Raw genomic sequence first — 27,502 nt, 5'->3', positions numbered from 1 at the left:
GACAGGTTGCATGCAGTGTGTATCAGTGGCTTCGGCTGTCCGAAACGCTCCACTTGAAGAGATAGGGCAGAGAGCTGTTGTCTGAGAATGCAGGCAATATGTGTCAACACCAAATTCAAATCTGCCACGGAAGGAGACAATTGATAAGTGAACAAGCACCTGTGCTCGCAGGGGGAAATAAAAATACTAAGATGACGACATGGGTTTAGTGTTCATGTACTGCTCACCTATACTGTGTATCTTTTAGACACAACTGGAGAGGTGAGTAGTTTTTGATCACGTAGTTTGAAATCTGACGCCAGTTGTATGTTACGCATCTTGTTTCATGTTTTAAGTTTTTCCAACAATTTATAATCTTCTGAATCACCTACCTGTCCAGACTTGTACCACAAAGGGGCCTGAATTAAAATAAGTGTTATCACCTTATGAAATTTTTGTATTATTTCTCTTCAAATCACAGTGTTATATGGGTCTACATATAACTCATTTATCACTGAGAATAGATTTTTCAATTATTAATATGTGCTGAAATACAAACATACAAACATTTTTGACACACAAAAAGAGAGATGAAGCGCAGGGCGTGGAGCGTATTAATATGAGTTGTTAACAATGCTTGGTTACAAAAATTATGGTAGTTACTATGTTACAATTGTGTAACATTAACTGATGATGCAGTACTAAGATAATATATATATGGCCGTGTATCTGAAAGCCATGACATAGTCTTTTATCTTTTTAGCGTGAATTGCATTATCATGACACCAAACTCTTTGTTTCACTTCCATCTGTTGATCATCCCTCAGTATAAACCATTTTCTAATGTGTGACACTAATTTGACCCTATTTATGGGTCAGCGTGACTCATGAGGCAAGGAGCTTCAGCAGGCAGGGCGTCCTTTCTCTTCTAAAGGTTTAACTCAGGATATCTTTTAAGCTGAGTGATCCATCGCAGAGCTCGGCCCCCTTCTATCTTCAGCGAACCATAGCCTGTCAATGGGGAGCCTAACTTTATCTGGCCCAGTGTCATTGAAGCTGCTGGTATTTTTAGGGGGTGGCTTGCAGCGGCAGCAGCTGCAAAAGCATTTACTGCCCCCCACCACCAATTCCAGCTCACTCTCTCTCACACCACACTCTTTAGCTATTGGACAATGACAGTATCAGAGCTGACGCATAAACCAGGCACTCAGCTGAAAGGCTGTGGTCATTTTACTCCTTGCCACCTGCAACCCAACACCAGACTGAGGGGACACAACTAAGATATTACTATGACTCTGGACCACCAAATGTGAATGGAAGCTACCATTTTTCTCAGCTGCGTTGGTGTTGAGTGACTAGCAGGTGCTCCAAACAAGACAAACCAGGAAAACAAGGAACATGAGCAGAAGACTCTAAACGTGCTTCTTGAATGCTAACCTAACCAATGATCATCCAAGTAAACTGATGCCAGCTTGTATTTTTAAGAATAACATTTTAAGGCATCACAAGAGAGACAAATGCTATAAAGACAGCATTTCTTAAAGCGGTAAGTCTATCCTCTGAACTCTTTTTTTGTGTCACTGTGTAACTCTCTCCTGAAAATGCCTGAGGACGATCTTTTCTTTACATGTGCCAACAAAACATTCTAAGACTGACTGGGATGTGCCTCTACTTGTCATAAAGTTGTATGACTTTATGCTCTTTAGATGATTTCCAAGCGTGATGTGTCACAGAGAACAAATGGCTGCCATTCTCAAAGCAAAAAGAAAGGTGGTGACAACACAGAGGAAACAAATGAGCCATGAAAAGAGACAAGTGGCAGCTGCATTACAAATGGAGGCTAAAGCTTTAGATCAGAGATGTCAAACTCATTTGACATTGTGTTTATCTATTAGTAAATTACTTTGGCTTAGCGTGAATGGTAATGGGGCAGATTTTTATCAGTCATAAAAACCTTTGAAAATACAGTTCTAAGTCAAAATCTATTACTTCCTTCGCATTTTCAAAAGCTGTCAAGTGGGCTCGATTTGAGTCCTTGCCGGGCCAATTCTGGCCCCCAGACTTTATGTTTGACACCCTTGCTTTATATACTGAATTGTTTAAGTTGTTGCTAGAATGTTACAATGAGCTGACAAAGAGAAGCCAACAGTAAGACTGCAAACAGCATTCTGTACACATGAATGTATATAAGGGATTAGTTGGTCCTAGTTAGTGACTGCAGGTGTGTTTGTGTGTGCTATGTGACACAGAGGCTCCAGCATCTTTTTTTGGACAGACTGCTTTATAAATACACTCTTCACTGAGCTACAGCACCAGCTGTGAGACAACCAAAAGTGTTTGCTCAATACCCACCTCGCAAAACCACTAAACTTCTTTACTTCAGCTTTGGGAACTATATTGAGTATTCAGAATTTTTTTAAATTTGATTTAATTCAGTTTTATTTAAATGGTGCCAAATAACAACAACTGTCACTTCAACACACTTTATATTGTAAGGTAAAAGCCCTACAATAATGGAGAGAAACCCCAACAATCAGAAGACCCCCTTGAAAAAAGCACTTGGCGAGAATGGAAAGGAAAAACTCCCTTTTAACAGGAAGGAACCTCCAGCAGAACCAAACTCAGGGAGGGGCGGCCATCTGCCGTGAAAGGTTGGCGATGGGAGGAGGAAGACAGGAAAAAGATACACCGTGGAATTAATGGAGATTGATCATTTTATTGTATTTTATAAAACTGTTCACTCTGCATTCTGCTTTCAGTTTGAGTCAGATTACTGATGAACCCATCTGGGACACAATAACCACACAGTTACTGTTTAGATGGTGCTTTGGGGTTTGAACTCAAAAGCTGCACTCATGGCAGATTTTAATCATCTACTGAACTAATAATCTTCTTTCTCTTTCAGCTATTTACAAAACAGAAGAAGATCATTTTGAGAAGAAACTTCTTCATTCGACCCAAACAAAAGGTGACATCACCATGGATATTTTTGGTGGCGCACCTCGTGTTTTAGGCTATCCACGTCCTGTAGTGGCCCAGTGTGGAACAGATGCAACACTGAAGTGCCAAATCGGTGGAGACCCACGCCCAGATGTGATCTGGGAACGCAAAAATGTCCAGATCCTGTCTGAAGGACGCTACAACATCTCGGATGAGGGAAAGGTTTACTTGCTGACTATTACCAGAGTGACCCAGCAGGATGCTGGCCAGTACATCTGCAAGGCTAGAAATAGCATAGGAGAAACCTATGCAGCAGCCTCACTTAAAGTTGAAGGAGAGGCCCAGCAACAAGATGAGGACGCAAGACAGTTAGTGGTCAATGGTGGGGCACAGCCTATGCAAGAAAATGGAGAATTTGTGGGACACCTAAATGGCTACAATGCAGTGCAAAATGGTGAACACTGCAAGGCAAATGGAGGGGAACTGAATGGAGAATGGAACAGCAGGCTAAGCAAAAACCAAGCAGAGGTTGATCTGACATCTGATGACAGACCGCGATTCCTCATCAAGCCCCTGTCTCTGCGTGTGGATCGAGGCGAAGACGCTGCCTTCTCCTGTAAAATCTGGGGAACTCCTCTGCCAGAGGTGATTTGGGAAAAGGATGGGAAGAAACTCAATGACATCTTTGAGAGTTCTCACTTCAGCATGAGAAATGAAGATGGTGGCTGGTTCCAACTCAAGATATATCGGACACGTATGCCAGACAAAGGCGTCTACACCTGCAAGGCCGTCAACTGCCATGGTGAGGCCCTGGCTGGGGCCGTCCTTCTTGTCGAACCTGTACCAGAGCGAGGTGACAGCAAAACATCCTCGACTGGTCACACTAACAGCCAGTGGTCACCAAAGCACAGGGGTGGGAGGCCCAGTTTGTCAAGGATCACAGCAGAGCCACCTGTCGATGCATCAAAAGTGAAGAAATTTGCAGTAGCGGAGGGGAAACACGCCAAGTTTCGCTGCTTTGTAACAGGGAAGCCGAAACCTGAGATCATCTGGAAGAAAGATGGAGTTCCCCTAGAGCCTGACAGACGTCATCTGATATTTGAGGACAGAGAGGGCTACTACACCCTGAAGGTGCTGTACTGTAAAGTGCAGGACACAGGGTTGTATGTGTGTGCAGCATCAAACGCGCTGGGAAACACCCTAAGTGCAGTTCACCTGTCCGTCAAAGGTATGGTAACCTGTTCTTTTTTCTGCAACCTTCATGGAAGAACATGACATGTGATATTCTTCTTGAACAATATTTAACCCAAATAATGTTAGTCCTCTGTGTTCACTGAATGCTACAAGTAAATGGAAAAAGTGATTAAAAGAGTAACAGAAACCACAGAAGGTGATTAACATTGAAACATTATTATAAAACCTCTGAAAATAACCACCTACACAATTTAATCATGGCACCTTTTTCCATGTGATTTAACCAAGTACAATAACCCATTTTTGACCATGTCAAACCAACACATTTGGCATTTGGTGGCTTGATGTAATCAGATTACGTTGTGTGTACTTACATTGACTTGAAGGGATTTAAGTATGTAGAGTGAAATTTGTTTTAATTCATTCTACACAAGGTAAAAACTTCAGGGAAACGCAATGAAATCTTGTTGTTTGAACACCTACTTTGTTAGTCAAGGCAATTACTGCTAGTCTTGCGTAATGAACCAATATGCAGGTTGATGATTTCATAGAGACAAACAACCATTTGCACTTACGTTCATGGGTAATTTAGAATCACCAATTAACCTAACTCCAATTACACACTGCAAACTAGGCAGATTGTGGATTTGAACCCAGGCCCTTGTTGCTGTGAGACAACAGCACTAACCATCACACCACCAAGCTGTCAATGCAGGCTTAACAAAATGATTACAAGGCTTGATGCAGAATTTTCTGTAGGTTTTTGTCCTTGACAGGTTAAACCACAATAAATAGCAATAGCATACACGTGGTGTGGGTGTAGCTGTCTGCCTCTTAAAACTCCAGCAATTTTCCTGCAGTTTGACATCTAATATGATCTTGTGAATTTCGTGAGTCCAGTCAACTAACCACGCTTACTAGATTGTATCATGTCATCTCAACAAGAACAAATTAAGTTGCTGAATTTCATACAGATGCTACATGATTTAATTATGTTCACCTTAGAAACATGAAATTATTTAGTTGAAATTACAAGTTTGAATCTTTTACATGTAACAACCACCCAATTTCATTTTTTTGAGTGTAGAAAACATTTCATTGTACCAAATATTATTCCTTAAAGCAGATTAAATTGCTTTCATGCTGTTGGAACCTTTTGAATAACACAAAAGAAACGTCTTTCTTTTCAAGACATTAGTCACTGAAAATGGACAACTGAAATGAATATGTATATGTCCAGTTACAATAAATGAGGGCATATCTTAAACCATACTAATAAAACATTATACCATGAGCTGCAATTGTGAGGGCTGTGCATAGTTAGAATGCTACCCCATTCATATGTGATTCATTCTGCATCTGTGAGCTGCCTCTACCATAAGAGTCAGTTTAGTTAATGGGCTCAACATGCCAGTCCATTAACATACAGATAACATGACGGAACATTACCACTGCTAATCACTGCTTGAAAACTATTATATGGTAGCAAAAGAGAATCAAAAATTAAGTGTTTGCGCTAAATTTTTTCATTTCCACACATTATATTTTAATTATTATTTTGAGTTTGAGTTTTTCTAGGCCTGCTGCCAATGCAATGAATTTGAACTGTCTTCTAAATCTACGCTATAGCACTGCGAAACAGCTTCTTGTTTGGCATCTCCATCAATCCTTGCACACATGTACCCATATATATGTACGATTCATCCACTTTGGACCAAAGATAACGTTGTCCTTATTCTTCAGGCCCTGCCGTGCGGTTCAGGCGCCCGTTAAAAGACGTGGAGGTGAAAGAGCGGGACGTTGCCGTGCTTGAGTGTGAGGTACCTGATGAGTCACTCCCAGCTGCCTGGTACCTGGAAGACCAGAGGCTGATGCCCAGCAGTAAATATGGGATGGAGCAGAAAGGAACCAAACGAAGACTCACTATTCACGATGTGGGAACAGACGATGATGGAGTCTACCTCTGTGAGATGCCTGATGGAGCAAAGAGCATTGCTGAGCTCTCAGTTAAAGGTACACTATGAAAAATAGGCTATGGTGCATCAAATTATTGTAAAAAGGGATGGTATTTCTAGGACTAGTACTTCAGGAAGACAAAATTTCAATGCACACTTGCTTTATCGCATTAACTTAATGATATCCATTCATGTCATTATTTCAAGCTAAATGATCTCTGTATAAACACCTGCTAGCACAGTGTGTGGTCAAAGGGGGAAACTACCTGATGCAGCTTTTAAGCTTATTTTGAAAAACTATTTGCATTGATTTTTATCCGTACAGGTACTATTGTTCGTAAGCTTCCACGAAAACTGGAGGTCCTGGAGGGTGAGAATGCAGCCTTCTGCGTGGAGGTGGAGAACGAAGACATGGAGGTCCACTGGTTCAAAGACGGGTTGAAGCTACATGAAACACACCAAACAATCCTCAAGTCTTTTGGCAAAACTCACATTCTGGTCTTTGTCAACGTGGCCTATCACGACTCGGGAGTTGTGACATTTGTCGCAGGACGATCCAAGACTTCATCACGCCTCAAAGTCAAAGGTAATTTAGCAAACACTTTGTGTAAATGTTTGTTAAGGGTTTTTTTGCCTTGATTTGAAGAAGCTTTGCAGGTTGTGTTTGAGATTTAAATAAACATTTATTTCAGGTTTATTTGTTGCAGGATGATTTTGTCTTTTGTTACATTCAGTAGAGTGTTTTTGCTGGGGGGTGAGAGTGGGAACTCTGATGGCAAATTTATTTTTAGAAGGAGTCATATGCAAAAATGTAGGCTCACTTGTCTAAATGTATTAATTTTAAGACAAAATGTGTTTTTATTTAATTATTTTTACATTTGTCTAATAATACATTACAATTATTGCTTCTGCTTGTATACTAATTAACTAACTAGTTTCAGTGAATTTAATGATGCCTTCTGACAATCAGCCTTTTATCAATCCACCCTTATTACATTCTTTATTCTTCTTTGTCTTTCAGCCACACGACACTGCCCACCTATCTGTCCGGTGGGAGTCAAAATGGATGTAGACAGACCCAACAGTGCGCTACTTAACTGGGATCCCGCCCCCAGTAGTCAGACCTCCACCCGCTCTGTGTTTGTGCTGGAGATGCAAGAAGTGGGTTCTCAGGAGTGGCAGAAGTGTTTCACCTCAGAGACCGCCACCTCAGCTGAGGTCACCGGTGACATTGTACGATGCGAGGGCAACTACCGTTTCAGAGTTTGCTGCATTAACAAATATGGACGAAGCGGCCATGTGGAGTTTCCCAAAGTTGTCCATCTGGGTGAGGAGCACACGGCGACAGATTTTACATACAGATATATTAAATGTCATTTTTTAAAGTTTTACTTGAAACTCTTCTTTGAGGTGAATATAATTTTATTCAAAAACACTACAGTTTACTTTAAATATGAAACACAAAATTGTATACATTTTTAGGTAGAGCGTTTGTTTTTTTAACTTGCTGAGAAACCATGGGCATATAAATGTTAATAATTTTTCTTCTTTTAATTATGGTTATTTCAGTTATATTGTGCTTAAATTTGTTGTGGGTGTTTGATGTGGTCTCCAGTGTGGCAAAGAAAAGTGTTAAGGTTTAAGCGAACAAGGACATGTAGTTATATTTATCAGTGATAAACATAGATATTATGTAGACTGGAGTAAGAGAACTAATATGAAACTATAATGACAACCCAAACAGCTGACAGTACTGTAAAATGACAATTTCCTTCTGCTAAATTTAACTTCCAGCACTTTCCTGTAATTTTCTAGAGTAAACTACGCATTATTTGTTGACTAATAATGTACGACATAGGATATGTTTATAGGACTAAATTGAGGCAATTTAAAAATATGGACCAATATTTTTTTCTTTCAGACACCAATGATAAAATGACAATGAGTTTAAAAATAATCTTGCTTTAATGTCACAACAAGTCATGTATTAGTCATTTATGCACTGCCAGATCTGCTTGGATCAGCTGGTTGATGTTTTGTGGCAGTTCAGACATTGTTGCCAACAGGGAAGTTGCAGAGCGCCCTCTGGTGGCAGACTATGCAAGCTGTGCAAAATCAACACATAACATAGTAGAAAGACATTTTTCCTGTCTCTTCTTTACTTTTTAATTCTGTTGTAAATTCTGATGCCAATATATGTGCAAATAGCTAATATTATTAGGGCCAACATATCTGTCAGGCTTAATTGACTAATACCTGTACTGTACTTCTTCTGTACTTGCTAGTTCCTGGGCCCAAGATCCTCAGCCGCCTCCAAAGCTGTGAGGTTGTAGAAGGACAAGATGCTCACTTATCCATTGAATTGTCTGCCCCAATGGTTGGAACCTGGTTTCTCAATAGTGCTCAACTGCAGCACGGCGGACGATATTCAATACAACACAATCAAACAAAGCACTCAGTGGTGATCCATGAAAGTCGCATGACAGAGGATGAAGCAGAGGTCACCTTCATAGCTAACGGAGTCAGGGATTCCGCTGTGCTCAACGTTAAACGTAGGTGTAAAAACCTCTGAAAAACCTGTGATTGATGCATTTTTTTTAAGTTTGCTTATTTCTGTGTTCTTTTTTTTTTTCATCAGCTGCCGTGATGAAATTCAGTCCTCTGTCAGAGTTAGACAGCAAGAAAAAGGTGGACATAGGGGATGCCATTGTACTCTACTGTGAAGTCTCCCATCCGTTTGCAAAAGTATCCTGGTTCAAAGATGGCAAGGAGCTTCAGGTCTCAGATGGTCTAAACATCCAGGCGGATGGGAATATGAGGAGGATCGTGATCCAGTCAGCTGAGGAATCTCACTCTGGAGTTTACACATGTGAAACTTCAGGGGATGTCATCACATTCAATGTGGATGTTGCAGGTAATTGGTTTATGAACAGATGACATGCTGATGAGCTTCTTTAACATTAACATAGACATTAACATTAACATGGATATTAATTGACCATTTTGTTATATTTACTTAAAGAATCACATGTTAATTTTCTTATACAGGAAAATGCCATACTTAATATACTATCTGGATTTCATATCATGAAAATACTGATGTTTCTTGGATTATTAAGTGACACTGAATATAAACAACTGTGTCTCTGACTGATTTTTATGTCTTGTAAGAAACCAAAACCTTGTTTAAAACCTGTGCTACACATTTGGACCACATCTGGGCTTATTATTAAACCATACCAAGAATCACTCCAATTTTTACAGGGCTAGTTCATGTAATACCTTGAGCTCCAGCCATTGACATGCAGTCTTCCTTCTACCCTGTTTTTAAGGTCCTCCGGTGGATTTCAGTCCGGTCGCTGAGGATGAACTTCATAAGAGCAGCATGGAGTTGGACCCTGTGGTGCTGGTCTGCCATGTCTCCAGAGATGATGCTGAAGTTGTGTGGTAAGACTGAAGAATTCCTGTTTGCAAATAAAGACAGATCTGTAGATCTGTAAAGTCTGTAGTCTTCTGTGTTTCCAGTGTCTAACTGTTCAAATACTTCCTGCATCATTTTGTTTACTGCACAATCAACCTCTTAGTAGGACACAGGTTTTTTTTTAATGTAACTAAAACAAACTCTTTGAGACTCTTTACAGTTATCTGTGTCTGTGTCCCAGGTATAAAGACGGCTGTGAGATCAAGCCCAGTGACAACATAACTCTGCAGGCAGAAGGAACCATGAGGAGGTTAATTATCCGCTCTGCAGAAACCTCAGATGCTGGAAGTTATACTTGCCAGGCAGGAAACAGCAGCATGGAGTTCACAGTCAATGTCCGAGGTACACTGACCTTTCTCCTCCAACTCCTGTTGGTAAAAACAAAAGGCATTTAACAACATATTTTGGCTGTGTTTTGGCCCTGAAGTTTTAAAATGAGAATAAAAAGATTAAAGGTGGCATTGTGGAACAAATAGATTATTAATTCATTGTGAGCACCATTTGACCTCGCTCTTATTACTCAAACAAAAAACACAGAGCCTCCAGTGATGATAGTGGAACCTAAAGACGATGTGGTGATTGAGAGCTACATCTCAGAGGAGATCCACCTGCAGTGCGAGCTGTCTCGCTCCAGGGGGAAGGTGCGATGGTTCAAGGATGGCCTGCAGGTGGCAGAGAGTGAAAACATCCAGCTGATATCAGAAGGCCCTTACAGGAGGCTGACAATTCTCTGCAGCTCAGAGGAGGATGCTGGAGAATATGTCTGTGAAACAGATGGAGACTCCATCTTCTTCCAACTTGGTGTTAAAGGTAAAACTTTAGTGCTCACCTCTTCTAACAGATATCAAATTGAAACATAGAGAATCTACAAAATAAGTTTAAATGCTTATTTTTTTTAATATCTTTCACTTGTACTAGATCCACCAGTAAGAATCATTTATCCCAGTGAATCAGAGCTGGAACTGACTCACTTGGCATCAGAGAGGCTGGAGCTCAGCTGTGAGATCTCAAAGGCGGATGCTCCTGTGCGCTGGTTCAAAGACAGTCTAGAAGTAGAGGCAGGGCACAACTTGATCCTGGAGGTGGACGGGGCCCAACGGAGGCTCATTATACCCATAACCACTGTGCACGACACGGGGGAGTATGTATGTGACACAGAAGATAACTCTTTGGCTTTCCTAGTAACTATTACAGGTAAACAGGCATACATTCAGGCTAATTATTTATGGTCTATACATGGTCACTCAGTAAACGAATCATCACATTACATTTTACATACTTTATTTCTCTTTGCTTCACTTAGAGCCACCAGTAACGCTAACTTGCCCCAAAGACATAGCTGAAAAACTGGAGAGTCTTGCTGGCAAACCAGTGATTCTAGAAATTGAGGTGTCCCGACCAAATGCAGAAGTCAAGTGGCTGATAAATGGTGAAGAAATTCAGCAAAGCAGCAATGTCACCATCACAGAAGATGGGCTCATTCGTCGTTTGACAATTCACTCTCCCACTCCTGAGGATTCTGGCAAATACACTTGTGACGCTATGGATGATAAAATTGATTTCCAGGTTAAAGTTTCAGGTAAGATGCAGCAATTGCCTCGGTATGAGTTTTCTGACCCATTGTGAAATTTAAAGATAAATGTTCAATTCTGTGTCCTCAGAGCCACCAGTAAAGATTTTAAGAAAGTCAGAGATCAAGAACAACCTAAAGTTCTTGATTTCTGATGACATTGTGCTGGAGTGTGAGCTCTCCAGAGCCAATGCTGTTGCCAAATGGTACAAGGATGGCTGTCGTGTTCAGGGTGATGAAAGGTTCTGTGAAGAGGAAGAAGGTCCTTTCCGCTCGCTCGTCATCCTCAATGCTGAACTCGAAGATTCAGGAGAATATTTTTTGGATGTCGGAGATGACAGTATCAGCTTCCAAGTTACAGTAGAAGGTAAGGTTAATATGGCTGAATGTATTTTTCTTCTTTTTTAATTTTTTCTTAGAAAGCAGTCGTGCATATTTGTTTAATATGCACATTGAAATACATATCCTGGTCAAAAAGGACTCCAGGTTTCCTCACATGGTTACTGCAGACGAAAACAATGCCATCCATGGTAAATACAGTCCCAATCAAAAGTTTAAGACCACTTGGAAATGACAAAATATCATATTTTGCATGGTTGCATCTTAACAAGGTTCCAGGTAGAGCTTCAACATGCAACAAGAAGAAATGGGAGTGAGACAAAACATTTTTTTGAGCATGCAATTTATTGAAAACAACACTTAAAATGAAACAGGCTGTTTTACAGGAAAAAAGCACCTACTTTGTTTTTCTGCTGTAGCTTCCGTATTTTGCTTTTTAAAAAAATGTTTTTTCATGTGTTGTGAGACCAACGCATCGCCTTGAAAGGTCTGTTTGTGAAGTGTTTGAGTGCGTGCGTGTTTAAATGATGGTATTTCATTTGATGTAGCCACATATAGGCCTAACACTCCACCCAGTGTTTCACAGTTATGACTGATGTCGTTTTATTCTCGTTTATTGCAGAGCAAAAGTATTTTTTTGCTCTGGTCAGAGGGCCCGGTGGTGCCAGTGTCCGGCAGCCTCGCCTCTGTCAGTGCGCCCCAGGGTGGCTGTGGCTACAATGTAGCTTGCCATCACCAGTGTGTGAATGTGTGTGTGAATGGGTGGATGACTGGATGTGTAAAGCGCTTTGGGGTCCTTAGGGACGAGTAAAAGCGCTATATAAATACAGGCCATTTACCATTTACCTACTATGGTGCATAAAAAAACATCACAGGTGGGATCTGCTTGTCATGCCAGTAACACTGGAAACCATCAAGATTTTTTCTCATCAGAAAATAAAACTTTCTACCACCTTTCAGTGTCTCATGTCCAAACGGTCAGTTCTGTGGCGTTCAAGGAGACGAGGCCTTTGAAGATGTTATTTTGTTTTTGAAGCCCTTCAGTCTCATATGCTGTCTGAAGGTTATGGGGCTGCAGTCAGCACCAATAAAGGCCTTAATTTGGGTCAAGGATCGTCCAGTGTCTTGACGGACAGCCAATTGGATCCTCTGGCTCAGTGCTGGTGAAATGTTTTTGGGTCTTCCATCATAACCCTCAGGTTCATTAAAGAAATTCCAAATGACTGTCTTACTGCGTCCCACCTCAGCAGCGATGGCACTCTGTGAGAGGCCCTGCTTATGCAGTTTAACAACCCGACCATGTTCAAAAAGGGAACTTTTTTGACTTTTTAAGATCCTACCATGCAAATATGAGTTTTTGCCATTTTTCAAGGGGTCTTAAACTTTTGACTGGGACTGTATCTGGTTAGACACCATGTTACTAAGATTTTTAAGCGAAGTAAAATAGTCAAATTTTTATTTGAACTTAGAGGTTATACGGGCTTTTATATCTTTATGCCTGCAGTTTAACTAATAGGTGTTTCATCTAGCTTTATTGACACTGTCAATAGAAAATTGTACTTAGTAGTCAGTATAGACTTTTAATAAAATAAGTTTGCATATGATAGAATACTGCATGATGACCTCTTTATAACTCAGACTGTTTTTAGTTCACTGTGACCCGTTATCATGCAGGGAAGGAGCAGTACCTATTAGTGCTAGATAAGAGCTTAACGAGCAGTTTCACTTCATGCCAGGTAGAGAAGCCTCTCCTGGCACACACGCACACACACACGCGCACACATCCACATTCCAATGTAATAAACGAATGCACCTACTGTTGTATATAAATAAAGACCAGGACAGTGGCAGAGCGCGAGTCCTTGAGCCACTGCGAGCACTCTGTGACTGCCCTTGCAAGTAAAAACTGCAGCGTGTGTGTTTCTACTCTCTGACTCTCATGCTGAAGAAGTGTCTTTAGAATATATCTCTTGACAGACACATAGAGCTGGGTATCATCTGCATAGCAATGCAATTGTATGCTATGGTTTCTAATGTTACTGCTTAAGAGGAGCATTTATAATGTAAATAGAATTCGTCGGCACAACTGGAACTCCGATCTACATGAACAGAATGTCTCTGAGAGACTCCGTTCTGTCAGAAGCCATGACAAGGTTATTCATAACCTCCATGTCAATGCTGTTTCTGTGAGGAATTCTGAAGTGTTAAGTTTTATACATACCATTCCAATGAAGATAAGCAGTTAGCTGTTTTTCAAGTACTTTTTAAATATTTATTTAAATAAAAGGTTAAACTTATTTTTTGAAAGGGATAAGGCTAAGCATCTTGCCTTGGACTTTTTGAAAACATTTTTGAAAACATTTCAAAACGGCAGCTAGTATCTGGCAGGATCAAGTAGTTATAATTTTGGCTTCCACTGGCATGATATTATCACAAAAGAGCTATCTCTGTATGTACATTTTTTTCAAAAGGATATTTCTGGCAAAACTTTGCATGAATTAATCCATCTTCTTCCCTCAGAGCCTCCAGTGACCATTGTTGGAAACTCAAATGACCTTGAATACCAGGAGATGATGGCAGGCGATGACCTGATCCTGGCCTGTGAGGTATCTCGTGCTAATGCCCCTGTCCAGTGGTATTGTAATGACAGGCTTCTCACCAGTGATGACCGGACCTATATTGAAAGCTATGGGACATTGAGGAAAATCATCATTTCCTGTGTTCAGCCTTCCGATTCTGGAAAGTATGTGTGTGACGCTGTGGATGACAAGATGGTCAGCGTTATACGCATTCAAGGTACGAATCCACAAAATAAGCCTTCACAGCTTTAAAGAAGAGAAAAAAGGTCATATAACTTTCTTTTAAATTTTCTTTTCTATCAAAGAGACTCCAGTTACATTTGTGAACAAGGAGGATGACATTGTTGTGACGGGTTACGAAGCAGAGAGCGTGACCTTGACAAGCTATGTTTCCAAGGAAAGCGCTCTAGTGCGCTGGATGAAAGACTGGTCGCCCGTTGAAGGTGATCGTTACCGAGCACTCATGGAGGGCCATAAACGCACTTTTACTATCGAGCCTTTGAGACGCTCTGATGCCGGCGAGTACACATGTGACATCAACACAGACCAGATGCACTTCAGCCTGCTGGTGAAAGGTTAAAATTTTGTTTTGCATTTTGAACAGCTATGTACACTCAACAAAAATATAAACGCAACACCTTTGTTACTGCTCCCATTCCCCATGGGATGGACGTAGAGACCTAAAATTCATTCCAGATACACAATATAACCATCCCTCCCAAACAGTGGTCACAAATCAGTCCAAATGTGTGGTAGTGGGCACATCTGCTATATTGAGATAATCCATCCCACCTCACAGGTGTGCCACATCAGGATGCTGATCTGACATCATGAGTAGTGCACAGGTGTACCTCAGACTGCCCACAACAAAAGGCCACCCTGGAATGTGCAGTTTTTTGCGCTATTGGGGGTCTGGGGACCCAGAACCGGTCAGTATCTGGTGTGACCACCATTTGCCTCATGCAGTGCAACACATCGTCGCATGGAGTCTATCAGATTGTCAATTGTGGCCTGTGGAATGTTGGTCCACTCCACTTCAATGGCTGTGCGAGGTTGTTGGATATTCGTGGGAACTGGTACACGCTGTCGTATACGCCGGTCAAGCACATCCCGAACATGCTCAATGGGTGACATGTCCGGTGAGTATGCTGGCCATGCAAGAACTGGGACATTCTCAGCTGCCATCTGCCCTGAACAATGTGAACCATGATTCATCCGTGAAGCGCACACCTCTCCAACGTGCCAGACGCCATCGAATGTGAGCATTTGCCCACACAAGTCTGTTACGGCGACGAGCTGGAGTCAGGTCAAGACCCCGATGAGGACGACGGGCATGCAGTTGAGCGTCCCTGAGACGGTTTCTGACAGTTTGTGCAGAAATTGTTTGATTGTGCAAACCAATTGTTCCAGCAGCTGTCTGGGTGGCTGGTCTCAGACGATCTTGGAGGTGAACCTGCTGGATGTGGAGGTCCTGGGCTGGTGTGGTTACACGAGGTCTGCGGTTGTGAGGCCGGTTGGATGTGCTGCCATATTCTCTGAAACGCCTGTGGAGACGGCTTATGGTTGAGAAATGAACATTCAAAGCACGGGCGACAGATCTGGTTGACATTCCTGCTGTCAGCATGCCAATTGCACGCTCCCTCATTGCTTGTGGCATCTGTGGCATTTTGCTGTGAGACAAAACTGCACATTCCAGGGTGGCCTTTTGTTGTGGGCAGTCTGAGGTACACCTGTGCACTACTCATGATGTCAGATCAGCATCCTGATGTGGCACACCTGTGAGGTGGGATGGATTATCTCAATATGGCAGATGTGCCCACTACCACACATTTGGACTGATTTGTGACCACTGTTTGGGAGGGATGGTTATATTGTGTATCTGGAATGAATTTTAGGTCTCTACGTCCATCCCATGGGGAATGGGAGCAGTAACAAAGGTGTTGCGTTTATATTTTTGTTGAGTGTAGAAAGCCTCAGTCTGGCCTATCTTCTCATATCAACTTTGATTTTCTGTATTACAGAAATGAGAATTAAGTTCACAAAGCCGCTTAGAGACACTGTGGCCCACGCTGATGGTATGGTGACCCTTCGGTGTGAGGTGTGCAAGCCAAAAGCGGACGTCCAGTGGTTAAGGAATGGAGTAGAGGTGGTCCCAAACAGGAGATTCTCCATTAGGGCAGATGGAGTCGAAAGAAGCTTGACCATTCATCGTCTATCTCGAGAGGATGCTGGCGAGTATACCTGTGAGTCCAGAGATGACCGGACTGTTGCAAAACTGAGGGTAGAAAGTAAGTATGCATTGAAATAGAGTTCCTCTCCTCTTTTCAATGAGATAGCAGCTTCATAACTTTTGTCTTTTCAGTGCCCCGAGTCATTGAGTTCCTCACTGAACTCCACAACACTACAGTGCTGGAAGGAGAAGATGCAACCTTTAAGTGTGTGGTTTCCCCAGAGGATGTCCAGCTGGTCTGGCTCATGGACAATGAGCCTATCACTCTGGGTGATCGTTTCCAGGCAACCCACAATGGCCTGTGCCACACCTTGGTGATTAAAAAGTGCCAGATGCTGGACTGCTCAAAAATTACAGCAGAAGCTGAAGGACAAATGAGCAAAGCCAGCCTCAAAGTTCAGGGTAAGGCCAATCGTCAAGGTTAAAAGAGATTAAAATCCATCCATCTATCTTCTATCTGTGATCATCAGATGATCAGCAGTTGATCATTTTTTTCTGACTCTTGTAATGTTAAGAGGCTCAGGTCATGTTTACTAAGAAAATGGAAGCTGTTATGGCAGAGGAGTTTGGTGATGCCACCTTGGAGGCAGAGATTAGCCTGGAGGCCGGTGAGGTCCAGTGGATGAGGCAGGGGGTGGTTATCCAGTCTGGTCCCCGACACACGCTGGCCCAGAACGGCTGCAAACGCAGTCTCACCATCCACAACCTGACTCTGTCGGACAGGGGGACTTACCGGTGCGAGACTCTGCATGACCGGACGCAGGTCAAACTCAATGTAGAACGTAAGTGAACTGCAGCAGATAATGCCGATAATGCAGTTGTGTCATTAGGGTTAGGGTTTCTACCGAACTATTGATCTCAGGTTTCAATCCCTCTTAGTATACTTTAATCTGAGATATATTTTATCAGACTCATCCAGGGCATTAGGTCTCAAAATCATAGCTAGACTGGGCTTCAAAATGGTTAGATTAGATTTGGAAACTTCAGATTTTCTGCACCATTTTATGATATTTTGATTTTTTTTAGTTGAACTCATCATATTTGCTCAAAGCACGAGTAAAAATATTGAATGAAAAAAGCATTTTCTTAATTTTTGTGTTAATTATGTTTAATTTGTATTTTTTTTAATGCTATAACTATATACATCTAGAAACTGTTGTTTTTTCTGTGAAGTGTTTTTTTATTAGTGTGTGTTAATTTGATTTAATTTGTTTTTGTTTTTCATATTTTAACAGGCTGATGCTCTTATCTCGTATCTGTCTCAAATTACAGATCCTAATTCATTTTTATGGGAAGAGACACCAGTGAAGTTTTCAGGATTTTAAAACATGCAAAAAGAAAAAAAAACACCTTACCACTTTTCAGAAAAGCACATATAGAAAAGTATATAAAGCCAAAAATATGCAGCAATCATATAATATATGTCCAAACAACTTAAGACGATAAGAAGCATTTTGGAGAAAGCTCATGTTGATTTGAAATGCAACAAGCCTTTTTGTTTATTTTATAAATAGCGAGTGAAGAAATGAACTTTTCCTAAAATTGCTTATTGTGTCTGGATTTAACTGTTCAAACCTAACTGCTGTGTGAATAAATAAGATAAAAGGAGGCAGAAAGAACACTAGCCAGATACTTCCAGTACTTACTCGGCTCTGAAGACTATAAAACAAGACATTTCAGAAGCCAGCGTACCATGTGACTTTGTGATTGGTATCTCTTCTGACACAGATGAGTTCGGGCCTAAGAACAGTACACACTGAAGGTGTTTTTCACAGCATGTCAGAGTGTAAAGAAGTACTAAGAATAGCCGAGCCAGACCTGTAAGTGTGAAAAGGTTTTTGAAACACAGCCATACTGTTATTCAGCCGTGTACAAGAGTGGACACAGTGACAGTGGACTGCTCCTGCTAGTGTTTTTGTAACATGATAAACTGAGCTCTGTCTATATTTGCAAGAACCTTCAGTTGTCCTTGAAACACAATCTTGGCTTTCAAATGCATATCAGCAAAATACAGTTTGCAAAAAAAAGAATTCTCTCAGTTTTTTAAAATAATTTTTTCAATGATTTAATAGATATTTATTCGATTTATAATTTGATAATGATGGTATCCTCTCACCTCTCACCGCTTTCACTAATCTACTCTTGTGCAGCCCGTAAAATCGCCATCCGCAAAGGTCTGACTGACCAAGAAACCTTTGAACGAGAGACTGCCTCCTTTGTGGTGGAGCTGTCACACACAGATGTGGAGGGCAGCTGGCAAAAGGACGGCATTCGGGTCAAGCCAAACAATCAGTGTAGGGTGAGCACCAATGGACGAGTTCACGGCCTCACCTTGTCCAACCTTACTCTGGAGGACACAGGCACCATCGCCTTCTCAGCTGAAGGAGTGCGCACCACAGCGAGGCTCACAGTCAAAGGTAAATACAAGCCCGTGAAGCTCACTGGTTTCACTTTTACACCTTCATCAAGTAGTTCACTGACTGATTGACTGGACTGACTAAACTGACAGAAACACCAGTGTCCATCTTGAAACCACTGGCCGATGCCCGTGTGGAGGAGGAATTTCCTGTCACCTGGAGTGTGAATTCTCCCGACAAAATGTTGAAGTCAAATGGTTTAAGGTAAAATCAACCAGTAAATACTCTCAGTAATCTTGCCCTTATTTGTCTTATTATACCAGCAAGGTGACAGTTTTAAGAATGATATAATGAATAAAGAATGCCTTTGACTTTTTTTTTCTATGACTCAGGACGGTTCGGAGCTAAAGCCGGGGAAAAACTGTCGGATCTACTCAATGGGTCGTAAGAGGTTCTGTCAAATCCTGCAGTGCTCCCGGGCAGATTCTGGCACCTACACATGCGACACAGGGGAAATCAAAACGTCCTGTTCGCTGGAGGTTTATGGTAAGCCTCTGATCAGATACTGGCTTAACACAACTCATTTTGAACCAACTGGAGCCAGTGAGTAGCTGGAGTAAAGCTTGTACAATACCTCCATCTAGTGGTTTTAAGGAAAATAACTTTTTTCTTCTTTTGCCATCTGATCTTTTTGCCGTCTTTAACTAACTTGCAGAGCATGAGCTGGAGATAGTGCAGGATTTGGAGGATCTTTACATCCAGGAGGACCAGAATGCTGTCTTCATGTGTGATGTTTCTCTGGAGGACGTGACAGGGGAGTGGTACAAAGACGGCCACAGGATCCGACCAACCAGCCTCATTCAAGATCCGCACTGTAGGTCAGAGAAGGCAGACATTTCTATGAGACTTAGAAATCAATCATAAAATCATAAATAATACAAGAGTAAAATACCATAATCTGCTCCAGAACAGGTTAAGTTTCAGATTGGAGATCAATAGGTATGAAATCACTGCCTACTGACCAATCGGTTCTCCAGAAAATGGCATCACCATCCATGGAAAAACCCTCAAACCTCGTTTGGAGAGGAGAAGGATTTAAATTTCTCTATTTGTAGTTTTAGCGGTACCTCTGGTGGTGGCACGACCTTGGGAAAGAGCAAAAGACCACTTGTACACTGTTGGCAAGTCTGAGAATTGTTTGCTCTCTTCCAGGGACCAAACACTTCCTGCTGATGTGTAACATTAAAGCTGAAGATGCTGGAGAAATCCGCTTTTGTAGCCAGGGATGTTGAATCTACTGCCTACCTTGAGGTAGAGGGTAAGTTAATTCTTTATCTTCAGAATATTTTACTGGCCTTTTTCTTGGACATATCAGTGACTTAAAATCATCTATATGTTGAATTTCCTCTTGTTTTCAGAACTTCCAGTTTCTATTGTAAAGGCCTTGCGAGACAGAACAGCTCTGGAGAAACATCGTGTGATCCTTGAATGCACCGTCTCCTCGCCTCACTGCAGCGCTACCTGGTACAAAGGCAGGGAGGAACTGGTTTCCTCAGACCGACTGGAAATCCTGGCTGATGGCTGCTCCCACAAACTGGTGATTCAGCAGGTGTCTGTGGAGGATGAGGGCACCTACAGCATTGAGGTCGGAGAGCACACCTCCAAAGCCAAACTGATGGTGGAAGGTAAGTTGGGGCGGAAAGCTAAAGCGGAACACCCTAAATACATTTTTGTCAAACTGATTTATTCTGTGTTGCTCCCAGCCCAGGCTCTTGTGATGGTGAAAGAGCTAGAGGACGTGGAAGTGATGGAGGAGAGCCAGCGACTTTCCAGTGTGAGTTATCAGTCGCCATAAATAAGCCTCCGGTTTGGACTTTGAATGGAGAGAACCTTAAACCGGGGCCCTCTGTCCGCCTGGAAAACACGGGACAGTCCACAAACTCATCCTGAAGAGCACCAGCGTGGACATGAGCGGCACGGTGAAGTTTACTATGGGAAAGGCGAAGAGCAGCGCCACGCTCAACGTAACAGGATGATTGAAAATGTAGTATGATTGTGGAACCAAAGTAACACCTGAGAAAATGAAGTGGGAAAAAAACCCAAAAAACCCCCTGTGGAAATTGCCACTAAAACTCTTAAATTAGACTATACTTTTTTTTTTTTTTTTTTACATTGTAGATCATATTTATATGCTGTTTACATCACAGTAACTTTTATTTCAATAAAAAACTCCCAAAATAAAACCCATTTAAAAATTGCTCCATGGAAACATCTGTTGGATTTTAAAGCCTTCTCATAACTTCAGAGAAGCTAAATGTGTGGAGATTATTTTGGGTGGAAAATACTTGTGTATTTGAAAATTCTTGGAAGCACCAGAATGAAAATGCTTTTAAGGAAAAAAAAGTTTTACTTGATCCGAGCAGTTCTAGATGGCAACCGCTGGCTATGTGGGATGTTTGTTTGTTTTTGTTTTTTTAAATAAATCTTGAGCCATCTCTTTGTTTATCAAGGTCAATTGCAGCCCTGCACAGCCTTTTCTGAGTTTTCCTTCCTTTTTTTTTTTTCTTTAAAAAAAAGAAAAAAAAGCTTGACAGCCACCTTTCCACTGAGATTTCTGATGAGGCTTCAGGGAACAGTAGATGATCAGCTGAAGGTTCAGATGCATCCCTCAGGTCCGGTGTCAGGTCTTTGTTGCCCCCTCCCCCCTCTCTTAACATCTGGCTTTTTTTTTTTGTTTGTCTGACTAAATGTAAACAAACCCACCTCCTCAGGCTTGAAAATGTACCGCTTGTGTTGCTTTTTTTCCCCAAAAAACAGAACAGCACCTTAGACCATGTTTCCTTAAGCATTTATGGGGGGCATTATTACATACAGTCCATACAGAATTTGGTATGATAAAACAAAGGTCACAAAAAAAAAAATAAAAAAGAAAAAGTTACAGCTATTGAATCATGAGTACAGTAACATGAATATTCCATATATTAATGAAATTCGTTTGCTTTATTACTGTGCAAAAACAACATATACATATCTACTGAATGTGTAAGAAGTACAGTATCAGTGAATGGGCCCCCATAGTGACACAACCTGTTTTACATGTAATCCATTAACAAGATGACTCAGCGTTCCTATAAATACTCGTCTTTGCCAATGAATTCCAAAACACACGCGGCATCAGTAATTTGATGATGGCTTTCATGAAAACACTGTTTTTAAACCTGTTATGTGCCTCCAATGGTAAGATACTATCTCTTTAGTTATTTGCTGGTGTTTCTGAATCCTCTCTCCCTCCTTGTACGCGAGGCAACCGACCAGGTCCTGTAAGAAAACAGCAAGAGCAATGTCTTCCCGTTTTGGAAAACCTACTGTAAATATTCTTTAAGAAGATGACTCTTGGGGAAAAAAATAAAAAATAATAGAAGGCAGCAGTAAAAATCAGTTAATTATTTAGAAATGAAACAGGCTAATCTTGATTGACAATAATTTGTTAAACATTTTTTAAAAAGTAATAATAGCTCTTAAGGTGGTAGATTTAATCACCCCTTCCTCATCTAGGCGAAGTCACGTCACAAGCCTGCCATCGAGGCTGCCAAGTCAAATCCACCACATTCATTCATCAGTGTCAACACATTGTCAACGCAAACTAGGGCGATCGCACCAATCTGCAAGGCCCGTTAGAAACTGCGTTGCTCCTTAAAACTGAGCGGGCAGAATACAATACAGATACACAACACAGACGTGCACAAGAAAAAAGGAAGACTCCACCCCAAAATAATCTCACACTTTCCACTCTTTGTTACTGCTGATAAACTGCAAAAATCAGTGAGTCCTACAATTCCCAGCATGCACTTAGTAACTTTGATGAGCGGACTAGCATCAAGCTGTGGCACCCTGCTAGGTTTTTATCTGCAGGCAGAAATACAAAAAATTCTGCAGTTTTGTGTAAAAGAAAAAAGGGGAAAAAATAAAATAAAACAGACATTTAAAGACTTAGCTTTAGATCTGCTGTAGCTGCACAGGCTTTTCAATGCTTCCAAAAACATCACAAAAACCTGCACAGTATCAGATCTCTGCCAGGTTTAAAACATAAGGAAACAGCCAGTATGAGGCATCACTAACAGCAGTTTATTGTAGTGTTTAAGTCGTTTTGGGGTGGATAGCTCCTTTAAAACCTGCGCTATATTAAACACTTTGTTTTCAAAGATGTGCCCTCCCATATACTGGGATACTCGCGGCAGCCCCCCCCTCCTCAAAACCTATTTCATGACATAAATTTAGAAATAGTTTCCAGCCTCTGTGTACCGCTTAAAAGACAATTTAAAAAGGAAAAAGTACTTTGAAGATCATGACAAATCCACCGGTGTCTTTTCTTTTTAACATCACAAAACTTTCTTTTAACCATCCAATTACAGTCTGTAAATACACAGAAGACAAATTCAGGTTTGTGTGTGGCTTTAAAACAAGAGGCTAACATCTACCAGATCCATTAACAGCTGCTCTGTCACTTTCGAGTGCAGATGGATACTTAAAGATTAGTGTGAGGTTTCTGATAAAATAATGCAGTCACGACCCGAGTCAGTGCTCTGAATCTGACTGATTTCCTTTACCTGCTGCACAGACAGTAAAAATACTTAAAATCGTGCCCACGTGTTCATCTTTTAAGATGGGCTTAGCATATAAATTTAATCTGCGGTAAAAGGGATTAGATTACTTTTAAAGTGGTCCGATCACTTTATTCATTCATTTAACAACTTGTAATAGTGTCTGAGCTTGCAATGCCAGCTGAGTTTAAAAAAGAAACCTTTTAAAAATCAGATTCATTCATAACACTGATAACTCATGACTATTAAAAACCTGACCACGTCACTCTAAAAGCTCTAAAAATATGACAACTGAGGATCACATGCCTTTGACTGGAGACAGATAGTGTGATAAAATTAGGCTGTGAAGAACATAACGCTTGACCAAAATGCTTAAAAGACATCTACAGTACGTATACCTCCGACCTGCCCTTTCAACAATCCAACAGATCAAGAAGCGTAAACCTTTCTGAAACTTCCTGCAAGTCTTGTGCAATCAGGCTGCCAAATCACATCCATGAGAAGTCTAAGTCCAGTACCCAGGTCCAGAGGAATCGTGGCTACAGACCTCTTCTTTGTTTACTCTACTGAAAGTCCAGTGGGGCTGCAGAAAGGCCATTAAACATTCATTCATCCTCTCGTCCATTCACTCACATCAGCTGGTTCTTGGAAGGCAACTTGCAGACAGTTTGCTGTCTGACCAGGAGGTGGCAGTGTCGATGCCGTCAAAATGTCACCAAAGGCTCTCCCATGGTGATCTTGGTTTGGTGTGTGGGACGGTTGCTTTGATGGCTCTGGCGGCTGTGAAGCAGTCTGTGTTCTGGTGGGCAGTGATAGCTGGAGCCTGGCTGGTGCGGCGTTTCTGGGGGAATTTAAATTTTTTTTTTTGCTTTTTTGTACGCCGGTTTGTTCAGAGCTGAGATGAAAAAGTCAAACGAAGTTAGCTTGAGGTCCCTTGTTGCTTGAGGACTGTGTAGACGTTATCGACTTTGCTCAGCCTCTCAAAGAACGGGATGAGGTCCAGCAGCTCTGTGTCGGACATGTCATCGAACCAAGAGGCCACAGGCACCTGAACAAAAACATAAGCATCAATATCGTTGTGGAGATTCAACAAATATAGTTAGAAATCTAATTTCTTATTCATCTTATTTACTTTGATGCCTTTTTTTATTTAAACAATAAATCAAGTAAGAGTGGGACACTGAAATTGGGCTTAGTGTCCCCCAAACTACATCTTTCAATAAAAGTGCAATACTTGTTTTAATACAGTTACAAAATTGGGAAATTGTACCCCCCCCCCAAAAAAAAAAAAAAAAACCAACCACAACCTTGAGGGTAATACTATGAACTTGCTTAAGCAACTTGCTTAAGCAGGTGAACGATCCTAAGTGCTGTCCAGAAGACTTACTGCATTGTCAGGATGGAAGATGTAGGAGGCAGGGGAGTTATCCACAATAATCACTTTGTTGAGGTCACGACCCAGGCGACTCAGATCCTTGACATAATTCCCTCGATGAAAGACGCAAGACTCCCGGAAAAGGCGGCAGCGGAAAGCACCCCACTTGTCCAGGAGATCGGAGACTGGGTCTGCATACTGATGGAGAAGGACGCTCAATTTAAAGCAAAATCTTTATGTAGATACAGCTGAGATTTCCGTTTTTAGTATCAGTTTATAGTATTAGTTTTTACTGCCACCATCACAGTGTCGTGGTTAACACATTCACACAGACCTAGAGACTGGTATGAGACTGCCTGATAACCAGTGGCCACTAGGGGAAACAATAAAAATAAAATGGTTGCTGTGAAATCAATAACAGCAACTGCCAATCAGAGTCCTGCACTGAAAACCTTATAATTGCTTGGGTTATGAGCAGATTGCCAGTCGCCCATAGTTTGTATAGCAACTATAAACAGAGACCTTGAAATTACAAGTTTTGGCTTATCAGGTTTTACTTTGAAGGCAAATCTTTTCAGTTTGGGTTGCACCTCCAAGTTATACTACCTTGATGATTAACAAGAGTGTTTGCAGCCAAGTTGCCGTCTTCCATGCAAACTATGGACAACTGCAGCAATCTGCTAGCAACCAACGCAATCAGAATAAGGTTTTTTTTACTAACGGGTCTCACACATGAAGACCCTGGTTGAGACCAGCGAGACAAACCCAGCCTCGGGGGGGGGGGGGGGGGGGGGGGGGGGGTTCACAAGGTAGTGTGCGCCTAGTGCAAGTCTCAGAGCACTGAAAAATGGGAAGGCTACATCGGGAAGAGCATCCGGTATGAAATCTGTGCCAAATCAAACACGCGGTTCCCCCTGCTGTGTTATCCCTCGGGAGATAAGGAAGCAGCTCAAATGACCTCTTCTCATTTCTCTCATAACGCCCCAAGTCTATTTTAAAGGATCCAAAATATTAAACTGTTCACAGACAACTTCCCTGAATACATCCAGCTTTTCCCTGCTCCCTCCGAGTTTATTGCTGTCAACTGCAGGGAATCAGCCAACCATACATTAATAATCAGCACAGCTGGCTGCGATGAGGTGGTTTCTCACCTTAGCTAAACTGGCAGTGAAGAGGACACATTCGAACAGCTCCCCCATCCTCTTCAGAAACTCGTCAACATGGGGCCGCTTCAGGACATACACCTGGAAGATGCAGGAATCCTTAAATCAGCATCATGCACACCCGCCATACACTCAAAATGTAACATGTTTCTACAAATTCCAACTGCCCGAGGACGTTTCAAGTGAATGTTATTTTAAAAAAAGGGGGAGAAACTCAACATGCAGCTCATGACTGGAGACTTCTTCTAATGGACAGATGTTACATTTTTGCAGAACATCTTATTTACTTCCAAGGAGTTAGTAGCAGACATTCAAGCCAAACTGAAGCTAAATGAGAAAGATGCAGTTGTAGCTCACAAAAAGACAAGCACTGGGCTCCTTAAAGCTCTTCCTCCATCTTTTTTTTTTTTCCTCCTTGCTGCTGTGTTGGCAGCTCAGGGCAGCGTTCCTGAACCAAGTCATCCGGAATAGGCTGTGCTTGTCTGAACAAACCTATCCTGGATTACTTGAATCAGGCCCAGACCCATCGTGTGTCATCGGACTCCAAGCAGCCGTCCTCAAATCCCTTAAACGCTGACATCACCTTCTATACTCAGCAAAATGCGCTCAAGAGAAGTGCTGTCACACAACCGAAATGACAAAATGACAATGAGGCATGAGCACAGTGCATGACAATATGAATATTTCTGATGATGCTAGCATTACCTGGTGTATTGTTCCGTCGATTTCCACAGGAATGATGAAATCTGCGTTGTTCACAGGCTAACCAAAAAATAAAATAAAATTAAAAAAATAAAAAATAAAAAGGGGGGGGAGATACTTATTAAACCAAAATAAAGACTTAAAAAACAAAACAAACAAACACATACAGACACTGGACTTTGCCTTTTACATGCTAAAACATGAACTGACTTAGTGTTGTTTCTAGACAGACAGGTTGAGACAGTCAGTGTGTGCGCAGATGCAGGAGTGACTGTGTTTGAGTTTGGCATTTGCCAGCCACGACAAAAATGTCACTGCCAGAGCCAACAGCAACCAGATGGAGGGAAAAGTGCAGATCTTGGACTGTTGTGTTCTAAACCTAACTAAATAATGATGTAATGTGATCGCAGGGGACAGCTAAGTGCTGTAAAGCCTCTCTGAACACACACATCCTTTAGTTCCTGCAGCAGGAAATTAAAGAACACGCTTGCAAATGTTGAAGTTGAACATAATTGCTTGTATAACTCAGTCTACAGCGTGTTATCATTCCCCCGCCTTACCTTAAAAGAGCTGTGAACTAAGGTCTCATCCAGATCTATAACCACACAGATCTTTCCGGAGTCTTTTGACTTCACTGGAGGCAGCAGTGGTTTCGCCTGGATCTTCAAAAAGAGAAACCACAAAATAATGAGCTGACTGCAAAAGTACACAAATAAAAATTGAGCCAGGGCAACAGAGAAAACACACCTTGGACACTGTTCCATTCTCTTCTACCAAGAGAGGGGCGTTGTTGTTGACTGGTGGCGGCTCAGGCTGGTCCCGGCACAGGCAGCAGAAAAGGCTGGAGAAGAGGCCTCCACTCCTGGGTTTCTTGGAAGACAGAGAGGGAGAGGAACCTGCAGAAGAAGATGATAGATCAAGAAATTGTCGAGCTTGCAGTAATTACAACATACAGGATCTTTAACAGCTTGGCTTTTAGGAAAAGCTCTTAATATTAAGAGGTGCATGGAAATATCTTTATCATCATTATCGGTATG

General features: G+C 41.6%; 1 protein-coding gene and 1 pseudogene across 1 annotated transcript in view; one reads left to right on the top strand and one right to left on the bottom strand.

Annotated features, from left to right (window-relative positions):
* Nucleotides 1-1,109: 1,109 nt before the first annotated feature.
* LOC146547983 (obscurin-like protein 1) lies at nt 1,110-20,660 on the top strand (annotated as a pseudogene).
* An 805-nt stretch (nt 20,661-21,465) lies between these two features.
* Nucleotides 21,466-27,502, bottom strand: part of LOC146547982 (carboxy-terminal domain RNA polymerase II polypeptide A small phosphatase 1-like) — a 6,320-nt gene continuing 283 nt past the window's right edge. Inside the window, exons 2-7 of the mRNA XM_085265015.1 lie at nt 27,213-27,361; nt 27,026-27,127; nt 26,469-26,525; nt 25,752-25,844; nt 24,613-24,798; nt 21,466-24,273 (exon numbers count right to left, since the gene is read on the bottom strand). Coding sequence (XP_085121141.1) covers nt 24,145-24,273; nt 24,613-24,798; nt 25,752-25,844; nt 26,469-26,525; nt 27,026-27,127; nt 27,213-27,361 — 716 coding nt within the window. The 3' untranslated portion in view covers nt 21,466-24,144. The remainder of the gene's footprint in view (nt 24,274-24,612; nt 24,799-25,751; nt 25,845-26,468; nt 26,526-27,025; nt 27,128-27,212; nt 27,362-27,502) is intronic.

Source organism: Mchenga conophoros, linkage group LG23 (genome assembly GCF_057382185.1).
Source record: "Mchenga conophoros isolate Kocher_MC1m ecotype Shallow Benthic linkage group LG23, M_conophoros_male_GT1.1, whole genome shotgun sequence".
Lineage (NCBI taxonomy): Eukaryota > Metazoa > Chordata > Actinopteri > Cichliformes > Cichlidae > Mchenga > Mchenga conophoros.
Note: the sequence above shows the minus strand (reverse complement) of the source record. Positions and strands in the feature narration are given on the sequence as shown.